Here is a 27,125-nt window from a genome sequence, read left to right on the forward strand (position 1 = left end):
TTACACCAAGTTGGAGGTTTTTAAGACCGGACGTGGCGTCACAACCTGCGATTCAAGGCAAAGCGCGTCCTTATCCATCAACCCATCCGGCAGGAAAGCTCCCAGCCGCCCCTCTCCGTAGCAGGAATAACCTCTGCGGTACCATGGAAACCGATGTCCTTATTTCTCCCTCATTTCAGGGAGGATGATCCGTACTCCAGTTGATGATTAACCGATGACAGCTTCAGCTAAGTGGTTACTGCTGCCACGGGCGAGTAAGTCAGCTCCATCTGCAGTGTTGAAGAGGGAAGCCGAGCTGAATGCAAATAACGAACCAGAGCACGGAGACGCAGGATTTGTAGCCCGGTTCTAAGCCTCCAACCTCTCACAAGCTTTACCGGGGCACCAGAAATTAAGGCAGAGTCACAGGTAATCTCAGGATAGTCCTTTTATCTCCACCCACCAAAACATTCACCTTTCAAATGAAAGCATTTTACAAACAGTACAATGTTGACACCACTTAAGTTTCGCTCCGCGTTAAAAGGAAGAATAAAACATCAGGGAGAATATTACAGTCACATGGAAGTTATGCAGAACCTCAAACGGCGTACACCGCAGAAATTAAAACCCCGGAATAGAATTTCTGATGTTTCCAGACAGACAGGCTAAGGGGACAAACCACATCTTTGTTAAATATAGAAAAGTTTCAATTCAAGGGGAAGAGAAGAGGTTTCGTTCGCCAGATCGTGAAGTAGCACTGGTTTGCACACATGCTCAAAAGGAAATTCTCCTAGTACAAAGCTATCTAAAAAACAGAGACCGCACAAAACCTAGCTACTAAAATGAAGATTTGGTAAAAAAAAAAAAAAATTCCTCTATTTTCCAAAAAAAAAAAATCACTTTACAGGTAAAGGCTTCCACTGCCTAAGTGAGTTTAGTAGAATGAGAACTCAAAACATGTGCTATGAAATTCACAGATACAGTTATGTTCTTTAAAAGAAAAAAAAAAACAAACCAACCAACCCAAAATACGTCAGGTCTTTTACACAGCCGTTTCCCCCCTCCAGAGTTTACTCCGCGTCCTCGTCCTCTTGTGCTGCAGCAGCTTCCTCACTTTCTTCCTCCTCATCTTCCACCTCCACACCTTCTGCTGGCTGTTGCTCTTCTTCCTCAGGGAGAGATTCCTCTGCAGGCGGGGAATTCTGCTCCTCCGCGTTTTCTGCATCCGGCTCCGCCTCTGTTTGTGGTTGTGCCTCGATTTCTGGCTCTGTCCCTGTTTCTTCTCGCTCCCCCTCATTTTCAGCTCCTTCTGGGTTCTCTTCGGGATCCTTGTTTTCCTCATCTAGATTTTCCTCCTCTGGGTTTTCTTCTTCTTCTTCTTCTTCTGGATTTTCCTCTTCCGGATTTTCTTCCTCTGGATTTTCTTCTTCTGCATTTTCCTCCTCTGGATTTTCTTCTTCCGCATTTTCCTCCTCATCCTTGTTTTCATCTGCTCCTTCTGCTGTTCCTTCCTCTACGTTTCCACTGGCTCCCCCTTCCCCTTCCTCATGCTCCTCTTTTTCTTCTGGATCATCCGTGAAAGGATTCTCACCCTGAAAAGAGAAGACAAACGTTCGTCTGCTGCGAGTTTATCTCCAGCCGCTTCGAGGCGTTCACACCGCCTACACGCCAGCAAACCCTCCCAAGAAGTTCAGCATTACGGCTGCACCAAAAGCAGCCAAGTGAGCAGCTCCTGAAAGCAGACGCCACCTCGAGAATTCAAATCAACGCTAACATTGGCGGCGACAGCACAGCAACGGGCAGCTCTCCCGCCAAATTGAAGCTGGAGGCCTGGCTCATCCCGTTCTCGCTCAGGGTTCGGTGTAACGTGTGGGGCAGGAGATGACAGATGAAGTCATCTGCACTGTAGAGACTCGATGACCAGCAACCAGGAATCCAATATATGGTCAAAAATCTCCCCAAATCGCCTCAAAATTCAGCTAATAAGCACCCTCAACGGCAGCTACCGCAAAATTCCTACAGCATGAAAGTGTTGCTACAAGCTTGACCCCATACCAAGCCACTCCGGTTTGGATATATATATATATTTTTTTTATATATATATATAAAAATACCTACCTTCAGGTACCGCTCCAGTTTCTTACTGATTAGTTTGTTGTTGAGAATGCTCCTCGCAACTACTAGCGACGATTTCTTGGACTGCTCCATCATAGCCTGTCCGGGAGGACCAAAAAGAAAAACAACCATGCACTTAGATTTTTGTCCTGAATTAACTTACGAGGCCAGTAATTAGTCACAGCTCAGCAGCGGACGACAGGCTACAGAGCACGCTTCGGTATTTGGGTAGGTGACAACACAGCAATATTTAAGAAATCCGCGATTTTCTGCACGTTCCTCAATTCCGCGCTTCGGAAAGGCGAGTATCGGGCAGCCAAGGAAAAGCTGCGCGGGTTGTTTCACCCACTTCCGTCAGCGGGATCGTTTCAGCTTTCAGTCTCTGGGGACTGAAGCTGAAAGTCGGCGCGTTCCGGTTCTGCTGAAGCGTGGGGAGCGAAGGACGGCTGAACAGCCGAGCGCTGCAGACGGTAACGCAGCCTGCTCGACAGCGCCACAGTAACGCGTCGAGATTTAGTCGTGTGCCGATATACGTATTTTTATACCTAGAAAGAGCTGTCGTCTGACAGCCATCACCTCGGATCACTGCTTGTGGGCACAGTAAAGCTTGTAACGAAATCATCCTGTATGTATGTTGAAGTGGGGAAGCCAGAAAGCCGTTTGTTTTGCAAGAAACGGGGCAAGAGACACGAGATCTCGTTTTCAGAGTGGCACGAAGCTTTGCTGAAGGTGCTTTAATCCCGCGAGCGCCTTGCTCGCCAGCTTTTGCAAAGGGGAAGGTTTCTGGGGACACAAGAACAGTCAAAACTAACTGCAGACCGTGGAGAAAAATTTCTGGGGACACAAGAACATCAAAACTAACTGCAGACCGTGGAGAAAAATTTCTGGGGACACAAGAACATCAAAACTAACTGCAGACCGTGGAGAAAAATTTCTGGGGACACAAGAACATCAAAACTAACTGCAGACCGTGGAAGGCAGCACTGAAGAGGACAGAGGAATGTTCACCCTGGTTTCAGGAACCACCTGAACTCAAACCATCCAAACTCGCGCTCCTCCTATCGCGGCTGAAGCCTGCAAGACCCCCGAGGTGCCAGGCTGCCCACTCACCCGGCGGTTGTGGTTGTGGTCGAGCGACTTCAAGTGTTTCTGGATGATGCCGTACTGCATTGGGATGAAGAGGTCACAGGCAGCACAGTGAGCCGCCTCCACCTTTTTAATAAAATGCTCCATGCCAACATCTGAAAAGGAAGGTAAGAACAATATTAACCAGAAAATAATCCGGGGATCTGTGCTGTGCTACGGATTTTACTCCAGCCTCCATTATAAACTCATTTTTAACGCTTCCACCGGCATCAAAAGAGTCTTCCCGGGGGGCAGGAGAGGAGCCAAGCGGCGCGTGCGTTAGACACGGCCAGGTTGACAGAATACCGGTGGCCCAGATACAAACCCGGCCGCACGCCGCAACGTCAAGCAACGCAAGCTGCGTCAGCACTACGTGTTTGCAAAAAAAAAAAAAATAATAATAATCTCTTCAGCCAGCTAATCATTTAGCTAGCGTCCACAAAGCCGGGTAATAACCTGAAGTGGCTGACGGTGCACTTGAACGTACAGTAGGTTTTACTCTTCGGCAACACCAGCAGGTTCCCCGCCTCCCTTTTTTACTATTTTTTTACTATTTTACTATTTAAAGAGTTGACGGGGCAGCCAATACACACGAGAAAGGAACTCTTGCACGCGCACGGGTAGTAAATCTTACCTTGCGTAAGATCTTGGTCCCTATAAATCTGCTGGATAACCGCGTTAATGTCTTCAATTGCTTTACGACGCTCTTCAGTTTTCCTAGTTTTATTAGCAACGTATTCCTGTACGGCAGAATATTCGGTATTAATCTTTCCCCCCCCCCCCCCCCAACTTTGAGGTGCACCTCTCTAGCGTGCTCATCCTAAAGGTCCTACAAATCCCACCATGCATTGTCCTGCGGGCAGCACCGCCTTTCAGCGCTTAAGTCACCCACTCCAGCCACCGAAATCTGTGGTGGGCAAGTATTTTGTTTCCTACCAGTGCGGCCAGTGAGACTAGAGGTTAAGCGACCTGTTCAAAAGAAGAGGGCAGTCGAGGAAGAGCTGGAGTAGCACCTCGGATACTTTAGCCCAACTTTACTCCACTGTCTCTAGCAGTTTCTGACACAGTTACTTAGAGGGGCAGTTTGGGAGCTTTACGGCATCTCCGAAATAATAATAATAATAATAATAATAATAATAATAATAATAATAATAATAATAATAATAATAATAATAATAATAATAGAACCCCAAATTCTTAAACCTAGGGGACACAGACGTAGCCAGAGGCTCACCTGGAGAAAGTCAGCTGTTTGTTGAGGCAGCTTGGTTCCAACAAACTTGAAGTGTTCCTTGTGGAATTTACTCTCGAGGTGACTGTTCATCTCGTCATCGTAGAAGGTCCGATATTTGCATAACGAACAAACAAACTGGATCCTGTTGAGAGAGTCGGAGGGAGGCGATATTCAAGCCAATCCATTCCGGCTCTACTGGGTACCGCTTTCTCACCGGATCCGCTCCCTTGCTCTATTTAAGGGGTGGCAGATAAACTTATGGGAAGTCTCCAACCCTTTGAGCATTTACGGGATTGTTTCCCGGAAGGTTTTCCCATTTCTATTTATCTTTTAAGCATGGACGGCAAGAAGACCGGCAGGAGAGCAAAGCAGCTTCTACAAGGAACAGACAAAACACTACGACAACTGGGAACAACAGGACGGACCCCGGCTGCGAGTGCTACAGTCCCAGAGAAGCAAGCAACATCGCTAAAAAAAAAAAAAAAGAAATAAAACAAAACAGGAGACGTTACCTTTCTACCATGCGATCCCGATGCCTCTTCTTTTGCCTCTCTTGAGTTTTCTTGCCCGCCTGCAATTTGCGTTTGATTTGACTGATCTCTTCTTGAATTGTTAAAGCACCTAAGTGTTTAAAGCAGGTTGTATTTCAGGGCACTACTTGAGGACACCACCTGATTAAAGAGAATTTCCCTCGACAAGTTTAGTCGTCAGCCCGACCAACCCGCACAACCTAGAGGTGCCGTAGAGTCAAGAAGCTGCTCCCACCAGCCAACTACAGATAAACCTCTGCTTTAGACGACAGCACCGTCCACCCCAAATTAGCTTTTTTCCAAAAAAAACCAACCTTGCACTGGGACAGGCTTGGTGGGTGGGGGGGGCAGAGGGGAGAACCACGGCAGACGGACTCTAATGCGGTTTCCCAGCTCTTTATTTTAATTACTATTTACTACGACTGGTTTTACACGGTTTTAAGTATTAATTAGTTCAATTATTTGAAGTACCACCCGCTCGGATTTGCTCAGCCTCAAAGCAACCACTGGCAATGCGATAAAGCTTGGGTAAGGGGAACCAAAATTTACATCACTTATTTTTGGGACGGAAAAGCTGCTTCTGTCTCTGCCCGCCCTGGCGTACGGGCGGGCACGTCCCGGGATCAAATTTATGCTGCCCACCGGTGGGACGGGCAGCAAGGACCACACCCCCCCCCCCCCCCCATGAATGTTGCCAAGAGGTTTCTTTCCAGCCCTCCTCCTTCTCTAAGCTCCCTTCGGGTATCGCGGTGCTTCTCCGACCGGTCCCGTCTCTCCAAGCCGGGAAGCTCTATCCCGTTTCACAGCCCCAACAACTTACCCAAAGTCAAGTCTACGGCACAGCGGGAAATTAAATCTGGTTCCCTAAGGCCCAGGCTAGCAGCTTCACCAACCTACCTTGACCAAGGGATCCAGCTCCTCCCTAGCAGGGCTTTTACAGCATTTCCTTATCCCTGAGCAGACACAAAGGATGGGATTCATCTGACTAAATGCAGACATTACAGCTGAGCTAGTCCCCTGTCCCCCCGTCAGCGGAGATCTGACAGGTCTCATCCTGAAGAACAAGTGAATCGTGGCCCTGGGAAGGGCTCCCCCGTTTCTCTCCGCCGGCTACGGCGATGCAATTCCACCGGAGCCTCGCACGCAAGAGCCTCGACCGCTCTCGCTCGTAGGACCCCGCCTCTGATATCTATCACAGCACCGGACCAGCGTCCCCAGGGGACTCGGGGACAGGCGCGGAAGCCAAATCGCCCTTCATCGAGAAGGTGCAGAGGTTTAGCTCAGGTCACCAAGACGCAACGAACCAGAAGGGACAACGAAGCCACAAGGCAAACGGAGCGAACGGACTCTAAGAACCGAAGGAGCCTGAATAAACTCATCAGATTTAATTGGAAATCTCCTGGCCACGTCGGAGCCCTCGACTGGAGGGGGGTTATGCTCCGCGCGGAGCGCAAACGAGCTGTCGCACACACCAACTCACCTTTCTCCAAATCTTTTCCTTCTTCGTCTTCCCCCTCCTAAAAATGCAACGTCGGGAAGTTAAAACCATCTAGAGAAAGCGAACGCCTGGAGGCTGGCGTGACATCTCCACCAGCACCCTTCCTCTCAAACCCTCCCCAGGCACTCAAAGCACCGCACGGAGGAGCGACGTCTCCACCGGATCCGGCCGCTCCACGCTCCCTTAGCGCAGGGAAATCCGGCGCGGCGCCCGCTCGCTCGGCAGGAGGTGCTTCTACAACACCTGCAGGTCTTCCATCCGAGAGATCTCCCCCCACCAAGCTGAAGGGCGCCGGTGGAGGGGTGCCTTCAGTCCCCACCTAGAGCGAGGCAACGTAATCCCACGCTTCGGGATTCTCTGCGTCGCAGGCAATTGATTTTGGGGTTTTCCTTAGTTAAAGCTCTTTGCGCATGGGTATTTTTACTGCATTTCGCCACCGTAAAGTGTCTCGCAGTGACATTGCGGCCAGTGGGTGCAACTGGGAAACCCCTGTAACATCCACGCTTCCCGGGACGGAGCATTTTATTTCCATCCTCTCCCCCCTGCTTGTCCGAGCCTCTGCCCCCTGACTCGGTTTGGGAATAACGCGGGAGTCCGGGGATCTGCCCTCACCGGCTCCTGCACCTCCAACTAGAACCACAGCTTTTAATCACAGTAAAGTAGTTTTCAAGAGTTACTTACACCTCTGGAGCCCTCTTTCTCCTCTTTTTCTCCTGATTCTCCTTCCGTTCCCTCCTCTGAAAGAAACAACACAGTCAGCATAAAGAGAAGTAACCCAGACCGTCACCAACAGATTTGCCACCGCGTTAAACACGTGGCAAAGCACGATGGCTCTGCCGGAAATAAAGGGAGCGGCAGGTTTATACCGCTCCCGAGCGCGCCGCGAAGCCGCTCCGCTCTCACCGTTGTCGGAGTCGGAGTTGTCGGAGCCATCCGTCTTTGCCGCCTTGCTGTCGGGTTCATCGGAGCTGTTCGTTTGCTTCCGCTTCTTCGCGGTGGGATCTTTCTTGATTTTCTTTTTCTGGGGCTGCGAGAGAAGAGAAAGGTTAATCCCAGCGATACGAGCGGGTGCCCTCTGCAGCCAGCAATGTCTTGTTTCACTCATTTTTAGCGAGTTAAGTTTCTGACAGGCAGAGTTGATCAGGGCAGGACTTAATCCACCACACCTCTATCCCGTGCGATAGGCAATTAAGCTGTGAAGGACTGCAATATTCTCCTACCTTCAGAAAACAAAGCTTTTAGGATTAAAACATCCCATGTATCAATGCTGCTGTGCAACTGAGCGCAGCCTTCTCTGTCTGCTTAGGAGAAAACAGGCTACAAAGCCAGTAACACACAGAACTATATATTATCCCTTCCCAGAGAGCATTTTGGAGCCCTTCCCTGCAGGACACGTGGGTCTGTTGGGAAATAAGTCTCTATCCGAGCCGAGCAGGTGGGAGGATATTGCACAAGTACTTACTTTAAAATCCGAGTCCCACATTTTCCAGTTTCTCCTCATTCGTTGTTTCATCATTCCTCCTCCGTAACGCATATTTCCCGAGAAACCTCGCATTCCCTGGAACATGCTGAGTTCTGGGATAATGTTGTGGGAGAAGAGGGAAGGGAGCCTGGAGGAGCCGTGGGGACCGAGACCCCGTGATCCCATCGATTGCGGAGGCTCGTTCCACTGTCCGCCCATGCGCCCAGGATAGGAAGACGCCATGGGTCTGTTATTGCGTCCGTCTCTACCCCAATTCTGACCCCGTTGACCAAAGTTATCCCGTGCTCTGTTCTGGTATTGATCCCGGCGGTTCCCGTAGAAGTTGTCGTAGTGACCTTCGTAGGCGTTATCGTTGTCGTGTTCGGACTCGTTGTAATCGTAGCCGGACCGGTACATGTCACGGTCGTTCATCGAAGACCTCGAGTCGTAGGATTCGTACGAGTCGTACCTGCAAGAGACGCGTCGGCGAGACACCACTGAGAAACGGTGGCAGAGGTTAAGCAGACAAAACCCTTCGAAAGAGATTTTTACGTTTATTTTTTTCAATCGCCAGACGTTTCACTCAACATGGGACATATTTCACTGCGTGGTGGGACAGGACATGGACCAGCAAGAGCTGGTGACAGAGCTTCAAGGTTTCAGTGCCAGTGGTGGAGGAACCAGAGACCTTTAGACACGGGAAAACCCTGATGCCAGGGAGCCCCTCGAACCATCCATTTCTTTCAGAATTACCAAAATTTTATTCTTTTAAAAGAATAAAAAAACCCCCACATTGAGCAAAAGTTCCTTCACCAGCTGAGGCTGGTGTCAGGGGTCATTCCCCGCTCCCAAACATCTGCTTCAAAACGAGCTTTAGGAGCAGCCGAAGCAAACCACGAGCTGCTCGTCCTCACAGCAAGTTCCACCTTATCCAGAAACACTTCCAGGAGCAGCGAGATTTACTCCTCAGCTACTCAAGGAGCACCTTGGCCCAACCAAAGACCTATTCCAGACCCATCCTTCCTCACTCCCCATATGCAATCCAGCCATTAACAAACTGTTTTCCCAACTGCAAAGCCAACATATGCCCCAAATCGATTTTTTTTTTCCCCTCTTAGAAATGAGGCTGCGGAGGATTTTTATATTCTGCAATACTAAAACTGCGGCACACGCTTCGTACTGGAATTTAAGGCTTCGCGTGCTTGCCGGCAGCGCTTTGACTGACAAGGCAGGCGAGGAGGAAACCTGCTGCTCAAGAAAAGATCATGACGCTGAACTTAACGAGCCTCGTCAAAGCGTGACCACCCCCCCCCCCCCCCCCAGCCGCTGCGCTTTACAGCGAGGCCTCAGGAGCGCGGAGATGCGAATCAGCGGGGGAGAAAGAGATGTCATCATGGCTCCAAGGTAAGAAGAAAGTCACCCCGCTGATACAAGGAGAGACAGTGGAGCTACAAAATCAGGTTGGGCACCGATGGAGGAGCTGCCAGTGTCCGGTTACGCTCAGCTGGAGGGTGAGCGGCTCCTCCTCTGCTCCGTAGTAGCACGGAGCCAACGTTCTCCAAGTGATTTATCTTCCTCTTACCACGTTTCTCATTATTTCCTGCACAGAGCAGGAAATTTTTAGCTTTTTGATAAAGCCTACCCCATTCCCAACGGGTACGGCGGCGCCGAACCGGTGGAAACACGCCGCAGGCAGGAGCGTGTCTGTGAGCAGCCGGCTGCCGGCACACGAGATCAAAGCGGAGAAGCCCAAAACGATGTTTGAAGGGACAAGAATCCAGGGAACTATTCGGCAAACTCTTTCCAGCGCAGCTAAGCTGAGCAAGCGACCGAAACAAATCCATTGGATATAGCAGTACGGACGTGTCATTTCGTAGGAGAGTTACGGTTTTGGAGGCGTAGGAGTGGAGTAGAAAACAGTCACATCACATTTATTAATATTCACTCCTGGATTTTACCTTGTCCAACGTACTTTTACTTATTTAAGGCATTAAAAACCTGGAGCAAGTAGTCGCCCTGCAGAAATACCAAATCCTGGCTCAAACCCCACAGTGCACGTTAATAAATAAGAAATCTTTGGGGAAAGAATCCTGTTTATTAGTACTGAAACATTAACACAGATCAGCAAGGAGCTGAGCATCTACTGCGACACTGGCTACAAAAACCTCACTCCAGCAGCAGAAGTCAATCTAGTAATCAAAATTAGTAATTTAAACGCAGATTAAGTATGAAATAGCGCCTTGTTTTCCTTAACACTGCTCTACAAGTAAATAAGCTTGTGAGAACGAGGAATAAAAAGGATTCCTTATAATAATTATTTTACTGAAGAATCCTAAATTTTAGCCACTGCTGGAAATGCTGCGCTTTAAGTCCCAAATCTGGATTTTTTTTTTTTGCAAGACACGGATGAAAACTTAGTGTAAAATCCTATTTTACAGTTACAGCAGGTGAGAGGAGGACGGCTGAGCCAGCTCTGGACACTCACTTGAGTCACGACGCCGGAAAAGGCAAGAACGAGACCAGCAAGGAACAAACCGAGCAGCAACAACTCTTAACGAGCAGCAGATCGTTACCGCGTCTCCTCGCCTCACGCCCTGCGCTCACCTGTCTCCGCCAGATCCGTAGTGTCCTCCTTGCATCGTGTCCGTGTCCATGTGCGACACCATGTCCAAGCGCTGGTTCATTTTCGCGATGACGGCGTCGGCGTTGCCGCCGCCCGAACCGTCGGGGTTCATGTCAACGTCCGAATTGGCCATTTCCCAGGAGTTCGACGTGGCCATGCCGTATCCGTAATTACCCGAGTTATCCTGGCCGTATCCATAGCCATAACTGTATCCCTCGTAACCTGGAACAACAAAAATAAGAGAGCTGGGTTTATTTCTAGTTACCCGGCTTCGCTAATATTTTCATTCGAATGAAGATGCCCCAAGCAGTCGCCACAGGGAGTTAAAATAAAAAAAAAAGCTCAAATTTCTATTTAAGTCACCTATAAACTTTGAACCGTTGAGCTCACAAAGGTTTAAGGGAACAATTCGCTCGTGTAAGTCCCATAAAACACAGCCACAGCCTATAGCTTCCTCCATCTAACCTGCTCCGGAGAGGAATAAACACGGCCAAGGCAAAGCCTCCATAAAAACCTGTTTTGGGTTAACGCAGAGATACCAAAGAACCATTTTAAGCTGGTTTTTAGTTGGATACGAAAGCTGTCGGTAACCAGACGGATGCAGCTAGGACATACCTTCCCCGGGGCCTATATAAGCTGCTTTATAAGCCCTTCAATCCAAAGGGATGACGCTATAGCCCGTACCTGTCCTCTTCAGAGACGGTACAGCCGAGCACTGAAAGCAAAACCACTTTCAGCCTCGCGTTTCCCACACATTTTAGATCAGAAAGCGACAGAGAGGCTTCTCCTCTCGCTAAGGAAACCAAAACTGTTATAAACAGAAAAATAACCACCGTAGGAATAACACACAGAGCCAATTAAAAGCCTGCTGAGGATTAAAATTTAGGTTTTTCTTCTCCCTGACCTTTTATTTCGCTGCTGGCACACGCGGAGAGGGAGTTTGTATTTCCACTGTCTCCCCAAGCCTCGATTTACATCATTGCCTGCGGGTTTTCCAAGTAGCAGAAGGGGTTTTTTTTGGGGGGAAAACAATCCCAAACCCCAAATATTTTGCCTAGAACAGTTTTCCTGTGCAACCAGTTACAGCAAAGTTTTCTGTTGGCTTCAACATGACTTTTTAAAATCAAAGAAGAAAATCGTCACACAGGCGGGACAGTAAGAGGCTACACAGGGTCTGTGCTGCGGCGGGACGGCGGTTGTTCGTCACCGACCTCGGCACATCTCCCTCAGGCTCGGGAAATGGATCTGAAGTGGAAGGTAATAAAACATTACTCCAGTTTTTATTGTACTTGCCTCTGTTCGTCCCAGAGTTCCAGTCTCCATAACCTAGAAAAGAGCGAAAAGCAATTAGAGACGAGTTTATCGCTATCGTGGCACTCGTAGCCGAAGAGATTCTCGTTACCCAGCGTCAAAACGGAGCGACGCCCCGAATAATCCACGAGTCTTGCACCAAGTATCGAAGCAATCAGACCTTAACGTCGCCCCAGCAATGACACCTTCCCATGTGTCCTTTGCTCATCTTATGCAAAAAAACAGGTTTTAATTTCAAGCTGAGCTCCCGGTAACGATTTCCACGACCGAGTATTTTGGGAGCAGAGGCGAAGCGTTCGGGAAAGCGAGAGGGATCTCGCACGGAATAAACCCCGCTCCGATTAACGCCGAAGGAGGGGGGACCGGGACACGTCGGGGAAGTTTTAATCCCATTGTCCGTCAACCTGCAGCCTCCCGGGACTGACATTCAGACGCCCTTTGAGGCGAAACATATCTTGACGGCATCGCTGCACTTTGCCCTTGCAGGAAACCAGCTGAAGGTGGAGATACCGGGATGGCAGGACGCGGTCCGGAGAAGCCCCGGCCGAGACACCGACGTCCCACGCTCCCCGGTCGAGAAACCGTTACCCCGACGTTAATTTTCAAAGTAATTACAGCCTCATTAGCCAGGGTACGTATGCGCACCGCTTGCCTTCGTATCAATCCACACACACACTATGGGAAAGCGACGTTACCTTGCAGGTTCTTGTTGCGATTTCCCCCTTAATTAGAAACTCCTCTTCGCAGAAGAAAGGTAATTTATTAATTTTCTCCCCCCCCACCCCCCAGTTACAGCCTGAGCCACGTCCAGCCACAACAGCCGACACCGAATAGAGCGGCAAATCGCTTCCTACACCCACCGTACTCCACAGGTGAGCTGAGCTGCCGCTCCAGGAGCCGGCAAAGGAATAAAAGACGTCAAGATTGAAAGAAGGAAAGGCAAAATCGCCACTAAATTAGGCGAGAAGGAGGATTACGGCCGTAACCCGAGCGAGGATGAGGAATTCCTGTCAGCCGCCACCGCCAGACAGAAATCAGATGGAACCTAATTAAGCTTGATCACGGTTATGCTTAAAATAAATCAATTTTCTGTCAGAAATACAGTCTGGCTCGCTCCTTTCTCCCCCGCCACCCGCATCGGGGCTGGAAGCTCCCCGGGGAGCAGCGGGCCGGGGTCCCGGGGGTGGGAGCCGGAGGGGCCGCGGCCACAGCGGGGCTCCGAGGCGCTGGGCCGGAGGCAGAGCCACCTCCCAGCCGCGAGGCCCCGCTGACACGGGGACGGGACGAGGCCGGACGGCGGCAGCGCCCAGCGCCCCTCAGGGGCCCGCCCGAGCCGCAGCGCCCGCAGGCTCCGGCCTTCCCCGGCCTCGCAGCCGACCACCCGAGGGCCGGCGGGGGCCGCGGCAGCCCCGGCCGTGCCCCGGCTCCCCCGCGGGGCCGCCCCCGCCGCCATCTTGCGCCGCCGCCCCTCACCTGAGTAGCTCATGATGGCGGCGCCGCCGCCCGCCGCCGCCTCCTCCTGCGCGAGACGGTAACGGCGGCGCGCGGGCCCCGCCTCCCCGCCCCATTGGCCGCGCCGCTCCGCCTCCCCCGCTCTCATTGGTCGGCGGCCCCCCCGCGCCCCGCCGCCGTTGGTCCGGCCTCCCCGCGTGATCCGCGGCTCCCATTGGCGGCCGGCGGATGTCGCTCACCACCTCCCTCGCGTTCCATTGGGCGGCCCCCGCGGCGGTCGGCGGGGGCAGCTGTCAATCGCGGCGCGGCGGGCTCCTCGCTCAATGGAACCCGCAAGACCGAGCGCCGATTGATCGGCGTGGCTGTCACCGCGCGAGGAGGCGTGACCGCCACCGCTCTGTTCTCTGATTGGACAGCTAGGGGGGCGGGCTGACCCCGCCTGCGCCAATAGCGCCACAGACCCGCCTCGGGCTTCCAGCCCCGCCCCCCCCGCGCCGCGGCGCCTGCTGCTATTGGCTGCGGCTGCGAAGGCTCCGCCCCGCCAGGGACCCGCGCGACCCACCCGCGTGGGGGGCCGCGTGCCGGGAGCGGGCGCGCGCCTGCCGCGCGTCACCCACCCGCGAACGTGCGCGCGCGCGTCACGCGTGTCTGCGTCCCCCCCCCCCGGGGGGGACGGGCGGGCGCGCGCACGGGGGACTCACGGGGACACACACCCCCCCCCCGTGTCACCCGTGGGCGCGGCTGTCGCGGGGTGCCGGGTGGCGGCTTCCACCGGCCCAGACAGGGGCCACGGCCCGACCCCGCTGTCCCCGGACACGGCTCATCCCGACCCCGCCGTCCCCTTGTCCCCGGGGACACGGCCCCCCCCGACCCCACTGTCCCCATGTCCCCGGACACGGCTCATCCTGACCCCCGTGTCCCCTTGTCCCCGGGGACACCTGACCCCAGTGTCCCCATGTCCCAGGACATGGCCGCATCCTGACCCCGCCGTCCCCTCTTCCCTGGGGACAATCCTGACCCCGCTGTCCCCTGTCCCAGGACATGGCCGCATCCTGACCCCGCCGTCCCCTCCTCCCAACACAGGGCCACATCCCGACCCCGCTGTCCCCATATCCCCAGACACGGCTCATCCCGACCCCGGTGTCCCCTTTTTCCCTGGGGACAAGGCCAGCGCCTGACCCCGCTGTCCCCATGTCGCAGGACACGGCCACATCCCGACCCCGCCGTCCCCATATCCCCGGACACGGCCACAGCCTGACCCCGGTGTCCCCTTGTCCCCGGGGACACCTGACCCCAGTGTCCCCATGTCCCGGGACACGGCCACATCCCGACCCCAGTGTCCCCTCCTCCCAACACAGGGCCACATCCCGACCCCGCTGCCCCCTTTTCCCGGGGGACACGGCCTCCCCCTGACCCCACTTGTCCCCATGTCCCAGGACACGGCCACATCCCGACCCCGCCGTCCCCTCTTCCCTGGGGACAATCCTGACCCCGCCGTCCCCTCTTCCCAACACAGGGCCACATCCCGACCCCGCTGTCCCCATGTCACAGGACACGGCCACATCCTGACCCTGCCGTCCCCTTCTCCCCGGGGACACCTGGCCCCAGTGTCCCCATGCCCCAGGACACGGCCACATCCCGACCCTGCTGCCCCCTTGTCCCTGGGGACAATCCTGACCCCACCGTCCCCTTGTCCCCGGGAACACGGCCTCGCCCTGACCCCACTGTCCCCATGTCCCCGGACATGGCTCATCCTGACCCCCGTGTCCCCTTGTCCCCAGGGACACCTGACCCCAGTGTCCCCATGTCCCAGGACATGGCCGCATCCTGACCCCGCCGTCCCCTCTTCCCTGGGGACAATCCTGACCCCGCCGTCCCCTCTTCCCTGGGGACAATCCTGACCCCGCTGTCCCCTGTCCCAGGGACATGGCCGCATCCTGACCCCGCCGTCCCCTCCTCCCAACACAGGGCCACATCCCGACCCCGCTGTCCCCATGTCGCAGGACACGGCCACATCCCGACCCCGCCGTCCCCATATCCCCGGGCACGGCCACAGCCTGACCCCGGTGTCCCCTTGTCCCGGGGACACTGTGACCCAGTGTCCCCATGTCCCGGGACACGGCCACATCCCGACCCCAGTGTCCCTCCTCCCAACACAGGGCCACATCCCGACCCCGCTGCCCCTTTTCCCAGGGGACACGGCCTCCCCCTGACCCCACTTGTCCCCATGCCCCAGGACACGGCCACATCCCGACCCCGCCGTCCCCTTGTCCCCGGGGACAATCCTGACCCCGCTGTCCCCATATCCCCAGACATGTCTCATCCCAACCCCGCCGTCCCCTTTTCCCTGGGGACAATCCTGACCCCAGTGTCCCCATGTCCCGGGACACAGCCACATCCCGACCCCAGTGTCCCCTTTTCCCTGGGGACACGGCCACATCCTGACACCCCCCTCCCCTTCCTTCTGCGGGAAGGGGGGGGGGGGGGGGGGAGGCCCTAAAACCACCCCAATCCCCCCCAAAACCGCCTCCCCCCCCCCCCCCAGGGACCCCCAACCCCGCCCCCAATCCCCACATTCCGGGTATCCAGAGACTCCGCTCTCCCCCAGCTTCATTTCCAGAAGAATTTAATCCATCGTCCCATATTCCCGGGTACAAGAATCACCAGAATATGCCCCAAAAAAAGTGGAAATAAAAAAAAAAAAAAAAAAAAAAAAAAAGAAAAAAGAAAAAATATTTATCCGTTAAAATTCCTTCCGAAATTCGGAAGTTTTGGGATTTCCAAATAAAAATGAATATTCCTTATTTCTACACAAATCTAGAGTTTAAAAAAGTCAGGTCTATGGAGCTAGACAAGGAAAAAACCGGGAAAAATAAAGAAATAATAAAGCAACGGTGAAACTGGGGGGGGGGACGGGGGGGGGGACGGGACTGAGCCGAATCCTCCGGCGCCGCCACGGCCGATTCCGGAGAGGAATGCCGGGAATTCCCTGGGGATTTTTCCGGCTCCCACCGGACTTTCTTTTCTCCGGCGGGTTTGCGCTCACCCGCTGCTCCTCTCCGGTGAAATTAAACGGGATACGGCGGTGGCGGCAAGGGGCGGGGGGGGGGGGGGGGGAAGCGGTGAATCCGGCGTGGGGGGTTTGGTTGGTGTTTGTTTTTTTTTTGCCGCGGTGGAAAAGCAGGAGGGAAACGGCGGCGGTTTGGGGTTTGGTTTTTTTTGGTGTGGGAAAAGGGATTTTGGGCAACATGCAACCCCCGGAACCGAGGGATTCCGACATCTACGCGAGACTAAATTTCATCGTCGCCTACGGGGGAGGGGAAAAAAAATAAAATAATAATAAAAAAAAAAAAAGAATCGAATATACAATAACTCTAAGGGTCATATACAAATCCACAGCGTTTTCCGGGAACGCGGCTGCTCCCCGAAATTCCCTCCGGCCCGGCTCCATCCCGAATCGCCGCCGGTAAAGGCGGCACCGTTTGCTCTTTGGGTTAAAAAAAAAAACCAAAAAACCCCCCCCCAAAAAAAAAAAGCAGATTTTGGAAGCGAGGGAGGGGGGAAAATCCCGCCACCCCCGTGCCGGGACCGGCATCGAGTCGTTCCCTCCCCGATCCGATGCCGGATCCCGGTTGCCGCATGTCTCCCGCGGGATCGCTGAGGGTTGTTCTTGATCCATGTAGTGCTTGTGGCCGGGATCGCGTGTCGTCCCCCGCCTCCCCCCGCCCCCTGGCTCATCCCCTGGAAGGAGGCGGGGGGGGGGGGGGGGGGGGGGAAGGCAGGGATCGATCCCCCCTTTCCCCCCCCCCCCCCCCCCAAAAAAATAAGGAATCGTGGATGCGGGAAGGGGGAGGTGAGGAATGTTCCGGCGACATCCGCGGTCGCTTCCCCGCGCCGGCTCCGTCACGGTGAGAGCCGGGGTTTGGGCTCCTGTTACTGAGCCTCGAAGGGTGGGGGGGTTCGGGTGGGGGGGGGATCTTCGCCCCGTAAAGGATCCGCTTTGGAGAAATTCATTTCCAGGATGTGTCGCTGGAGATGCCGTACCCATTCCTCCTGGATGGAGAGGGGACCTTGGAATTCCACCTCGCAGAACCTATGGAGGACACGGCACCAGCTCGGGAATCGCGGTTTTGGGGGAAGGGGTGGAGACAGCCCCCAAAAAGAGGGATCCACGCCGCGGAGCAGGGAAAGGCAGCGCTTCCAGCCGGGAAAGAGGATCCCTAGGGATACGGAATGAAACCCCCCTTTCCCGAGAGGACCTACCTGCATTTGAGGGTGTAGATGTTCCCCACGAACTTCACCAAGGAGGTTTGCGGCGGGCGAGGGACCAGGGAAGGCACCGGCCTCATCCGCGGCGGCGGCTGCCGTGTCTCCTCCATTTTCTGTTGGAATTCGGCCCCTTCCTCTTCCCGGCGGAGCGGGGCGTCCAGGGGCCTCGCTTGCCTCCGCTCGAACTCTGGGATAGGAGAAATGGGGGGTGGGGAGGGGTTAGCTCGGGGCGGCGGCACGGCACCGCCGGCGCGGCACAGCCTCCCTGCTTTCAGGGAGCGGCCCCCGCTCATCAGGGGAACTGGGTCCCTGGGAGGAAGAGGAGGAGGAAGAAGGGGGGGGGCCCTCAGCTAAAGACCCCCCCCTTCCGGCGCTGCCGGGAACGGGCAGAGGGGACAGGAGAGGGTTTTTCCCCGGTGCTCTGCCGGTGCTGGAGACCCCCTCTGCCCCGCTCCCGGCTGGCTTCTCCCCAACTCACTGTTGATGTTCGAGCGTTGATGTTCCTCCACCTTCACCAACGAGAGGGGGGAAGTGATCATGGGTCGCTCACCGCTGCTTCCCCCATCCAGGATTTTTCCGGCATCGCCGTGAGCCAAATCTCCCGTCAACCCTTTGCTCAGAAGGGTCACGCCGCCGGCTTGAAGGCTGAGCGGCATCCGTCGAGCACCGCCGTCGTGATCCCGGGCGTGGGAAGAGTTACGGAATTTCTTGGTGAAGGGTCGCCCGCCTTGGATGTAGCTACGGTAAGCGCCGGCTTTTTGGGGTCGATGTCGGATCCATTCGCTGAGGGTCTCGATAGGCGAACCGTTAACGCACCATTCGGTGACGCCGAATTGCCGGAGATGCGCCCGCGCGTGGCTGGCCAAGGCTTTGCGGTTCTCGAAGTAGAGGCCGCACAGCTCGCAGCAGGCTTCGCTAGCTGGGGGGGGGGAGGGGGGGGGGGGGGCGGGAGGGGCAGGGGGAACGCGGGGCGGGGGGTGAACGGGCGAAGGCAGGGACGCGGCACGGGGCCGGTTCCCCCCCCCGCAACGCCGGTGCCTCCCCGCTCTGCGCGGAGGCAGGTCCACCGTGGGATTGAAATTCCCCGTGTTTTTCCAGCTCCAGAAGCGTCCCCCGGCCCCGCTGCGGGGGTGGGGGGGGTGGGGGTGGTGCGTGGGGGTGGGGGTGGGGGTGTCGGGGGTGGAGAAGGCTCCACGGAACCAGGCTCATTTGGATCAGGGGAAGCAACAACCCCAAACCTCCGCACCCCTCTCCCTGCTCTGCATCCCGCCCCGAGCCAAAAACCCTTCCCGGCACGGGGCTGGGGGTTCACCGTGCCCACCCCACCGCACGACGGACATCCCGGGGAGGGGCCGCACCGCGCTTCTCTCCTCCCCGCGCCCTCCCCCCCCATCCCGCATCCCCCCCACTTACACGTGTGCGCAGGTTTGTCGTGCACGGACTTGGTTTTGAAGGGCAGCTCGGTCTGGATGTACGCCTTGTGCTTGACTTCGGCGTGAGGCCCCAACCGATCGTCCTGTAAGGGCCGTTTGGCAGACAACGGCGTCAGGAAACCGCCCTGGGGTTTGCTGGTGAGAGGCGACAACGAGATCTCCCGGTTCAAGGTGGAACTGCCGGGGTTGGGTTTCCCCGTCCGCCCGCCCAGGGGAGGCAGGGCCATGCCCTGCAGGATTTTTCCGGGGGACTTGGGATCCGTCCCTTCCTCCCCGATAGATTTAGGGGGTTCGATGCTGGAGGTGTGCGGTTCCTTCTTGATAACGCAGGGTTTGGATTTCTTCTTGAGGATCTCCCGTAGCGTGTCGATGGGCGAACCGTTGACCGACCACTCGGTCACCCCCATTTGTCGGAGGTGAGATCGAGCGTGGCTCGACAAACCTTTGCGGTTTTCGAAATACTCGCCGCAAAACTCGCAGCGGATGTCTCGCACCGGGTCGGCTCGGGAGGCTGCGGGGAGAGACGTGGGGTCAGGGGGGAGAGGGACCGGGCTTAACCCCCCCCCCCCCCGCCCTCCGCTCCTCCCTGGCCGCAGCGAGGGGTCCCCCGACACCACGGCCCACGGAAGATGATGTGGGCTCCCCCCCCAGAGCACCGGGGAGAGCCCTCGGCCCCTCCCAGAGCAAGAGGGACCCCCGTGTCCCCGTCCCCGAGGGAGCGCGGTCCCACTCGGCCCCGCAGACAGAGCGGGGAAGGCGACGGCCGTGCACTTACAGAGGTTCAAGGGAGACATCTCCTCCCGCGGGGACCAGGCTCGGTCGGACGGGTGAGGTTCTCCGTGGAGTCCTCCCGACATCATCTCCCGTTTGATTTCCACCCTCAGTTGATCTTGTTTGAGTTTCTTCTGCAAGGAGGGAGGAGAAAGGCCTGGAAACATCTTCCGGGCGGTGGGAGGTGGGGACGAGGTAGGAGATTGCCCCATGGGGCTGCCGGGTTGCTGGACCTTCTTGGTGAGGGTGTGGATGTGAATCTCTCCAGGACCGCGCGGCTCCAAGGATCCCATGCTGCCCAAGAGGGTCTTGGCCATGGCTTTTTGCCCGGGACCGGCGGGATTAGAGGCGCTGCTCCGCGGTTGGGTTCTCCGTTTGAGGATCTCCCGTAGCGTGTCGATGGGCGAGCCGTTGACGTACCACTCGGTCACCCCCATTTGTCGGAGGTGGGATCGAGCGTGGCTCGACAGCCCTTTGCGGTTCTCGAAGTATTCGCCGCAGAACTCGCAGCGGATGTCTCGCACCGGCTCCGACCCCGAGGCTGCGGGGAGAGAAAGAGAAAGAGAGAGAAGAAAGACCGGCGTTGCTCAACGGACGGACAGGACAGACAGACGCAACCCACGGCGGCAAAGCCAATCCCAGCCCGAAATCGGAAGCAGGCTCGAACGCATCTGGGTACCCCAGGAAAACGCAACGGACGGGGGCTGCGGTGAGCCGGAGGGCTTCCCGGTGGGGCCAACGGCAGAGCCGTGGTCCGGAGCACTGGGATAACGCGGACGCTCGTGTCCCTTCCCGGCTCGTGGCCCCGGGAAGCGGCGAGTCTCACTGGTGCCGGCAGCGTCCAAGCCCAGCTGCCGCGGGGAGGAGGAAGGGCTCTGGATGAAGACACGCTCCCAGCCGCCGCGGTGCCGGTGGCACCGGGACAAACACCGCGTGCCTAAACCGAGCACATCCCCGCTAATCCCAGTGCTGGATGCTCGGCCCTCGAGCGGGGACGTTTCCCGCCTCCGGGAAGCGCCGATTCCCGGCACGTCGATGAAGAGGAGGAGGAAGACGAAGCGGGAAGAGGTTTTACCGCCAAAACCAAGCCGCAACCTGAGCCACGCGATACCCCGGAGGAGAAACGCAACTTCACCGGTCCTCGTCCACCCTCCGGCTGCGGAGGGTAAGGGAGAAACCATCGGCACTCAGTCGGGATGGGGAAATCGAGGCAGATCCCTGCCTGGAACTGGGGCAAAACCGCGCCAGCGGTTTGAACCCGCGCGGCACGGGAGACTCGAGCAGGGCGATTTCGGGAGGGGAGATCGGCGCAGGCAGGACTTGTCCAGCCGCTCCCCGGCACCGTGCAGCCGTCCCCACCGGTGGAAAGAGCTCACCGGGGAGGCCGGGGCTGTAATTTCTAACCCGAGTCAGGATTTTAGGCGTCGCTGAAGCGATGCCGGGAAGGGACCTACGGAGAGGGAGCGGCGGCATTGCGGCAGACGAAACCCTGCTCACCGCGCAGACCGGCCCCGGCCAACAGCCGGCACGGCCGCGGCTTTGGTTTCTTGGCCAGCGAAGGGGAACGAGGGAGAAGATCGGCTGATTCCTCGTGCCGCGGCTTGGGCTCTGACGGCCGCTGCAGCCTGCCGGGGACTTAGCTTACGCCAAGCTGAACGGCCAGCCAAGAGGTCGTCTGCTCCTACGGCTCCGTTAGCAGGCAGCCCTAACGAAGAAGAATTACGGCGCCGGCTACGAGAGGCATAAAGCGCTTTTCTGTTGCTGCTCCAAGTCTTTAAAGGGCTGCGAGGACGAGCCGGGGTCAAACTCTGCATCTTCTGTCACCGGCGGAGGAGCAGCACCCGGAGAGCGTCTCTGCTCCGGCAAACCCACGGGCGCATCCTCCAGCTACCGAGTCCGTCCCGCCACCGGCCAGCGTCCGGCTCTGCCATCCCGGAGCTTTTCAGCTTGGGAAAAGCGAGACGGTAACCGGGACGGAGCGATTTGATAGCCCTACGGCTCCAAGAAACCTCGCGGGGTTAGGTAATCCCCAGCCACAGGGATTTTGAGGGATATCGAGGGATATCGGGTCTCGGAGCCGCTCCTGCAACAAGGGAAGGAGCCGCTACAGCAAACGTTAGGACGCCGTCTTCTGCTTTATCGCAGGAAACGACCCCAAGCGTGCCGCAGTTCCCACCGGGGAAGATGAGGTGCCTGTTGGTGCTGCCAGAGGTGGGACGGGCTGGCTGGGCAAGCCCGCTAACGAGGAGGAAGAACTAACGAGCCAGAGAAGGCAAACAGCCCTTTGAGCTGTTGGGGAAGACGTTCCCAGCAAGACGCGGGGCTCTGGGAGAAGGCGGCAAGAGCCGGCTGCTGCCGGGAAAACCATTTTGGTCCCGAGGCGTCGGAATAAGTCACCGACGGAGCTTGGGGACGAAGAGGGACGGGTCAGCGCCAGGGCTGCGGTGCCAAGAGCCGCGGCAGCGCCTCCCCGAGCGCATCCGACGCTGGAAGTGGCAGCGGGGAACGGGCTGTCACCGGCCAAACCCACCGCGCTCTGTTGGGATTGGGGAGCCGGCCGTGTGTGGGATCGAGCCACGGCACAGGAGGGTGCTCCACGTCAGCCGAACCGTGGCCCGGAGGAGCCGAGGGATGGCGAGAGAAGTGGGGAAGAGAGATTTAGAGAGCTCGGAGGGCAGGGAGCCAGCGGTTTTCCTGAAATCCCGACGGGAATGCCCGTTCGCCCCGTCAGGGAAGACTGTCCCCTCCGATAATCGCGACGGAGCGGCGCGTGTCTCCCCCGGCACGGCGGTTACCAAATGCCGGCTCCTCCACCGAGCTTCTGCGCCCTCCCAGCCGCCGAGGGATGCCTGGCTTGGCGGGAGCGGGACGGGAGAAGCCGCGGATTTTCCCCCGCCCTCAGCCGGATGGGAAACACCAGGGGGGGAAAAAAAAAAAGAAACTCACTTAAATTGAGAGGTCCTTCCTCATCCGCCTGCGGCCACTGCGCTTTCGGGGAGCTCTGCAGAGGGCTCAGCGAGAGCTTGGAGCTCTTCTCCTCGGGGTTTTTCGGAGACGGGGACCCCGAAAGAGCCGACGGCACCTTCTTAAGGATGGGGGATCCCGGTTGCGAGAGGTTTTTTGAGAAGCCGGGAGGGGATTTGATGGCTTTATTAACGGGACCGTCCGGCGGGCGATCGCCGGCCTTGCCGAGCGCCAGGAGCGTGGGTCGAGGGGAACCGGCGGCGGCATCTTTGGGGGAACCGGATTTTTTGCCGAGGGTGGGAGACATGGGGCTGCCGTCGGGTTTGCCTTTTTGTTTCATCAGTTCGTAAAGCAAATCGATGGGAGCCCCGCTGCTCTCCGATTCGGCTACGCCGAGTTGCCGTAGGTGAGAACGGGCATGGCTGGATAAGCCTTTGCGGGTTTCGAAGCAGGCGCCGCACACTTCGCACGTCGTAAGGTTCTGGGCTAAAAAGAGAAAGGGAGGGTGGGGGGGGAAAAGAAAGAGAGAAAAAAGAAAATCAGGGCACGGTCGTGGCAAGAGGCACAAGGAGCAGCGTCCAGCCAGGTTGTTTCTCCCCCCACCCCCCCGAGGGATTTTTTTTGACCACCCCCAACCCTAATTTTGAACGTTAAGATGCTCCGCGCGTCCCTGCGCGGGCAGGAGCAAAGCGGGGAAGAGCGAGCAGAGGTGTTGGAGGAGAAGGATCGCTGCCCTGGGGTGGGAGGAGGCCGGTTTTCCCGCTCGATGATGTCTTCCAGAGTGTTTTCGAAAGCCTTGCCCACGGTTCGGTGAGCCGCAGGCAGGCTCCGAAGGCCAGCCAGCAAAGGAGGGGGATCTCAAAGCGATTATTTTAGGGGAACATCGTTAATTAGGAGAGGAAGGAGCGATTGAGGTGGTTTAAGGAGGACAGGGAGTGCACGCCGGTCCCAGCGAGCTTTGGAAAGCTGCTGGCGCCAGGGAAAGGAAAGCGACGTAAACAAGCGATACCGGAGTACAACACGACCACGCTCTTAATTAGAGGATTAATTAAGAAAAAGGACGTGAAAATCCTCCCGGATCAGGTTAAACAAACGCCTGCCAGGCTCCCCACTCTCTCCTCGCAGCAAAAACCCTGCACTCAGCTATCGGAGACGACGAGAAGCCCGGCAAAATACTCACTTTTGGAGTCCTGAGGCTCTGGTTTGCTCCCGGGCGGCTCAGGAGAGAGTTTGGTCCCTATCCTGGCGGGGGGTTGATCCAGCTGCCCGGCGGGAGCGCTTTTTTTCGGGAGAGGGGGTGAACCCACCTCCATGGCCACCAGTTCTTCCTCTTCCGGAGCCAGGACTGCCAAGAGAAGGAGACCATCAGCCCCCGAGGGCGAGTAACGCGGCCGAGGGAGGTCGGGGTGAGGAGGTGGCTTCGTTAGGCGAAGGTTTAAGCTGCCCCAAAGAGCTCAAGAGGAAGAAGCGTCGCCGTCGCCGCAGAGAACGGGGCTCTGCAGGGGGCTGGCGGGTGCTTTTAGAGGGGGACACCCGCCCCGGCGGCAGGCGACGTGCCCACTGGGACGGCGGTGACCTGCCAGCGGGATTTGGGGGCGCTTGGGGACAGCGGGAGGGGGGGAGGATGGTGGCATCTCCCGGCAGAAGAGGAGACAGTGGCAGCCCCCTGCGGAGGGGGGGAAATGGTGGCAGTTCCTTCGCTGGGGACGGTGGCAGCTCTGGGGGGGGGGGACACGACAGGACACGAAGGGGGCAGCTCCCCGGGGTGGGGACAGGGACATAAAAGTGGCATCTCTCTGCGGTGGGATGGATGGATGGATGGATGGATGGATGGATGGAGGCAGCTCCCTGGGGGGATGACGGGGACGGTGGCGGCTCCTTGCTGCGAAAGGGGGACACGAAGGTGGCAGCTCCCTGGGGGCAGGAGGACGGGGAAAGTGGCAGCTCCCTGGGGGGAAGGGGACACCGATGGTGGCAGCTCCCGGGGGGGGGCAGGGAGGACAGGGAAGGTGGCAGCTCGCTGCGGGGGGGGGGGCAGGGAAGGTGGCAGCTCGCTGGGCGGGAGGGTGGAGAACGACAGGGAAGGTGGCAGCTCCCTGGGAGGGGGCGGCAGGGAGGACAGGGAAGGTGGCAGTTCCCTGCAGGGAGGGGACAGGGAAGGTGGCAGCTCGCTGGGGGGAGGGGGCAGCGAAGGTGGCAGTTCCCTGCAGGGAGGGGACAGGGAAGGTGGCAGCTCGCTGCGGGGGTGGGGGGGGGGAATGTGAGACGGCCGTTGGCAGCCCCGCCCGGGCCCGGGGGCGGGTTGGGGGCTGCCTCGGGCTCACCGGGCACCGCTTCCCACCCCGGGGCGGTGCCGGGGCGCAGCCGGGATTTGCATCCCCCCCCCCCCCCCCACCCCACCCCGGATCGTCGTCGTCGTCGTCCCCCAGGAGGGCGGGGAGGAGGAGAAACGCCCCCCCCACCCCCCCACCCCGGTCCCAGCCGTGACAGGAACCGGGCGCGGCCCGTTGCGATCGGACAGGCCGGGCCCGGGGGGCCCCGCCGAGGGGATGGCGGGGCCCCCGTGAGGGACAAAGCGAGGCCGGGGTACGGACAAAGGAGGGCGGCGGCTCGGCGACAGCGGCCCTCAACCGGGCCCTCCCCACCGCCCTCGCCCCTTCCCCGTCAGGGCCGGGCCCGGAACCGGCGGCGGCCCCGGGTCGGGCCCGACGCTGCGGCGGGGGAAGGGGGTGGGGGGGATGGGGTGGGGGCCGCGGGTGGGCCCGGGCGCGACGGGGCGGGGTCGGCGGAGGAAAAGGGGGGCTCACCCGGCTCGGGCGCCGCCTCGGGCTCGGGTTCGCCGTCCCCACCCCGGTCCCGGTCCCGGGGTCGCGGCGCCGCCGCCGCTTTTGTCACTTTGGGCTGCGAGGAGGTGGAGGCCGCCATCTTGGCTCCGGCACATGCGGGGCGGCCGCCAGGCCGCCAGGCCGAGCGCCGAGCCGCGCGCGCCCGCCCGCCAGGCCGAGCGGTCGAGCGCCGAGTGAGGGGAACGGAGATAAATCGGGGCGGGCGGGGGGCCGGTCCCCGGGGCGGGAGGCCGAGCGCCGAGCGATCGGCGCCCCGGCCGGCAGAGGCGCGCGGGAGGAGGGGGGAGCGCCGAGCGATCGAGCGGTGGAGTGGGGGCGCTCCATGGCGGGGTGCGAGGCCCAGGCCCAGGCCCAGGCCCGGGCCCGGGCTCCGGGTTACTGGAGAAGGCCCCGGGGCCAGGCCCAGCTCGGCCCCGGGACCGACGTGCCCAGGCCCCCGGGGCTCAGCTCTTGTCCAGGCCCATGGGGGTCCCCTGGCCCTTGCAGGCCCCCACCGGGCCTGGCTGCACCCCGGGCCTGGGCTCCAGGTACGGGCCGGGGCCGGGGCCGGGGCCGGGGCCGGGGCCTGGGGCCTGCATCCCTCCACGGTCCCCCTCACGCCTCCAGCCCGGCCCCACAAGCCCCCCCCGGGGGCCCACCAGCCCCCCGGCCCCTGACTCAACCTGCCCCCTCACCTAAGGGGGCTCTCCCCCTCCCAACGCCGCTCATCCGGGGCTGGCCCCAGCCCAGGCCCGTTCCCCAGAGGACGGGACCACCCAAGTCAAGCACCACCCCGACACCTACGGAGATGGAAAAGGCCACCCAAGGGTTTCTCCGTCCCCATCCTCTCCCTTCTCCGTCCCTGTTCCCCCCCCCAGCCTCTGGCCACAGCCCGGGTTGCCACAGGGAGGGGGTTTCTATTCAAACCACTCCAATAAAAAGCAAAAAAGAGACGCAATTCGCCGTCCAGAGGAGGGATATGGGGACATCAGCCATCTCCTACGGCACTGCCACCCCTCCCCAAAGCAGGGGTTACAAATAACGGCCTGAGCACGGCTTCAGACCCAAAGGGACAGCGGCAGCAAAGCCTCCCCGAAAGCCCCGCTCCTAAACAGACCGACAAGCGCTACCGGAACCAGCTGAGAATTCCGAGTTTTTGGCAAGAGCTATTCCAAAACTACAGCAGGTGTTGGGAGAGAGCGAGCCCTGCGAAGGGAGACGCAGCCACGCGCTGCCCGAGGCGAAGAGCAGCAACGACGAGTCCTATCGGAAAAGGGAAACGCTGCCCGAGGCGAAGAGCAGCAACGACGAGTCCTATCGGAAAAGGGAAACGCTGCCGGAGCGCGGCGTGAGGAGGAGGAGGAGGAGGAGGAGGAGGAGGAGGAGAAGGGAACGTGGTGGAAACAGGTGTAGGAAACCAAAATCCACCCGGACTTGGAAACAAAATCCACCTGGATCGCAAAGCAACCGTAACAAGCGCAGAGCGTTAACCTCAGCGGTGAGCGGAGGTGACCGATCCCTGCCGGAACCGTCC

The 27,125-nt window shown here is 58.2% G+C and overlaps 2 protein-coding genes across 2 annotated transcripts in view; both read right to left on the bottom strand.

The window, feature by feature from the left end:
- Positions 1-409: 409 nt before the first annotated feature.
- AKAP8L (A-kinase anchoring protein 8 like) lies at positions 410-13,413 on the bottom strand. The gene is made up of 13 exons (XM_076360840.1): positions 13,351-13,413; positions 11,860-11,892; positions 10,548-10,788; positions 7,944-8,412; positions 7,385-7,508; positions 7,163-7,218; positions 6,464-6,500; positions 4,966-5,074; positions 4,454-4,595; positions 3,854-3,959; positions 3,205-3,335; positions 2,098-2,193; positions 410-1,571 (listed from the first exon to the last, which is right to left on the bottom strand). The coding sequence occupies exons 1-13, from the start codon at positions 13,361-13,363 to the stop codon at positions 1,050-1,052; spliced, it is 2,079 nt and encodes a 692-aa protein (XP_076216955.1). The 5' UTR covers positions 13,364-13,413; the 3' UTR covers positions 410-1,049.
- Positions 13,414-17,262: 3,849 nt separating this feature from the next.
- WIZ (WIZ zinc finger) overlaps positions 17,263-27,125 on the bottom strand; it is a 59,724-nt gene continuing 49,861 nt past the window's right edge. Inside the window, exons 6-12 of the mRNA XM_076360830.1 lie at positions 23,947-24,111; positions 22,749-23,252; positions 19,807-20,343; positions 19,012-19,542; positions 18,077-18,517; positions 17,593-17,785; positions 17,263-17,422 (exon numbers count right to left, since the gene is read on the bottom strand). Coding sequence (XP_076216945.1) covers positions 17,263-17,422; positions 17,593-17,785; positions 18,077-18,517; positions 19,012-19,542; positions 19,807-20,343; positions 22,749-23,252; positions 23,947-24,111 — 2,531 coding nt within the window. The remainder of the gene's footprint in view (positions 17,423-17,592; positions 17,786-18,076; positions 18,518-19,011; positions 19,543-19,806; positions 20,344-22,748; positions 23,253-23,946; positions 24,112-27,125) is intronic.

The sequence above is a fragment of the Aptenodytes patagonicus genome, chromosome 30, assembly GCF_965638725.1.
Source record: "Aptenodytes patagonicus chromosome 30, bAptPat1.pri.cur, whole genome shotgun sequence".
Lineage (NCBI taxonomy): Eukaryota > Metazoa > Chordata > Aves > Sphenisciformes > Spheniscidae > Aptenodytes > Aptenodytes patagonicus.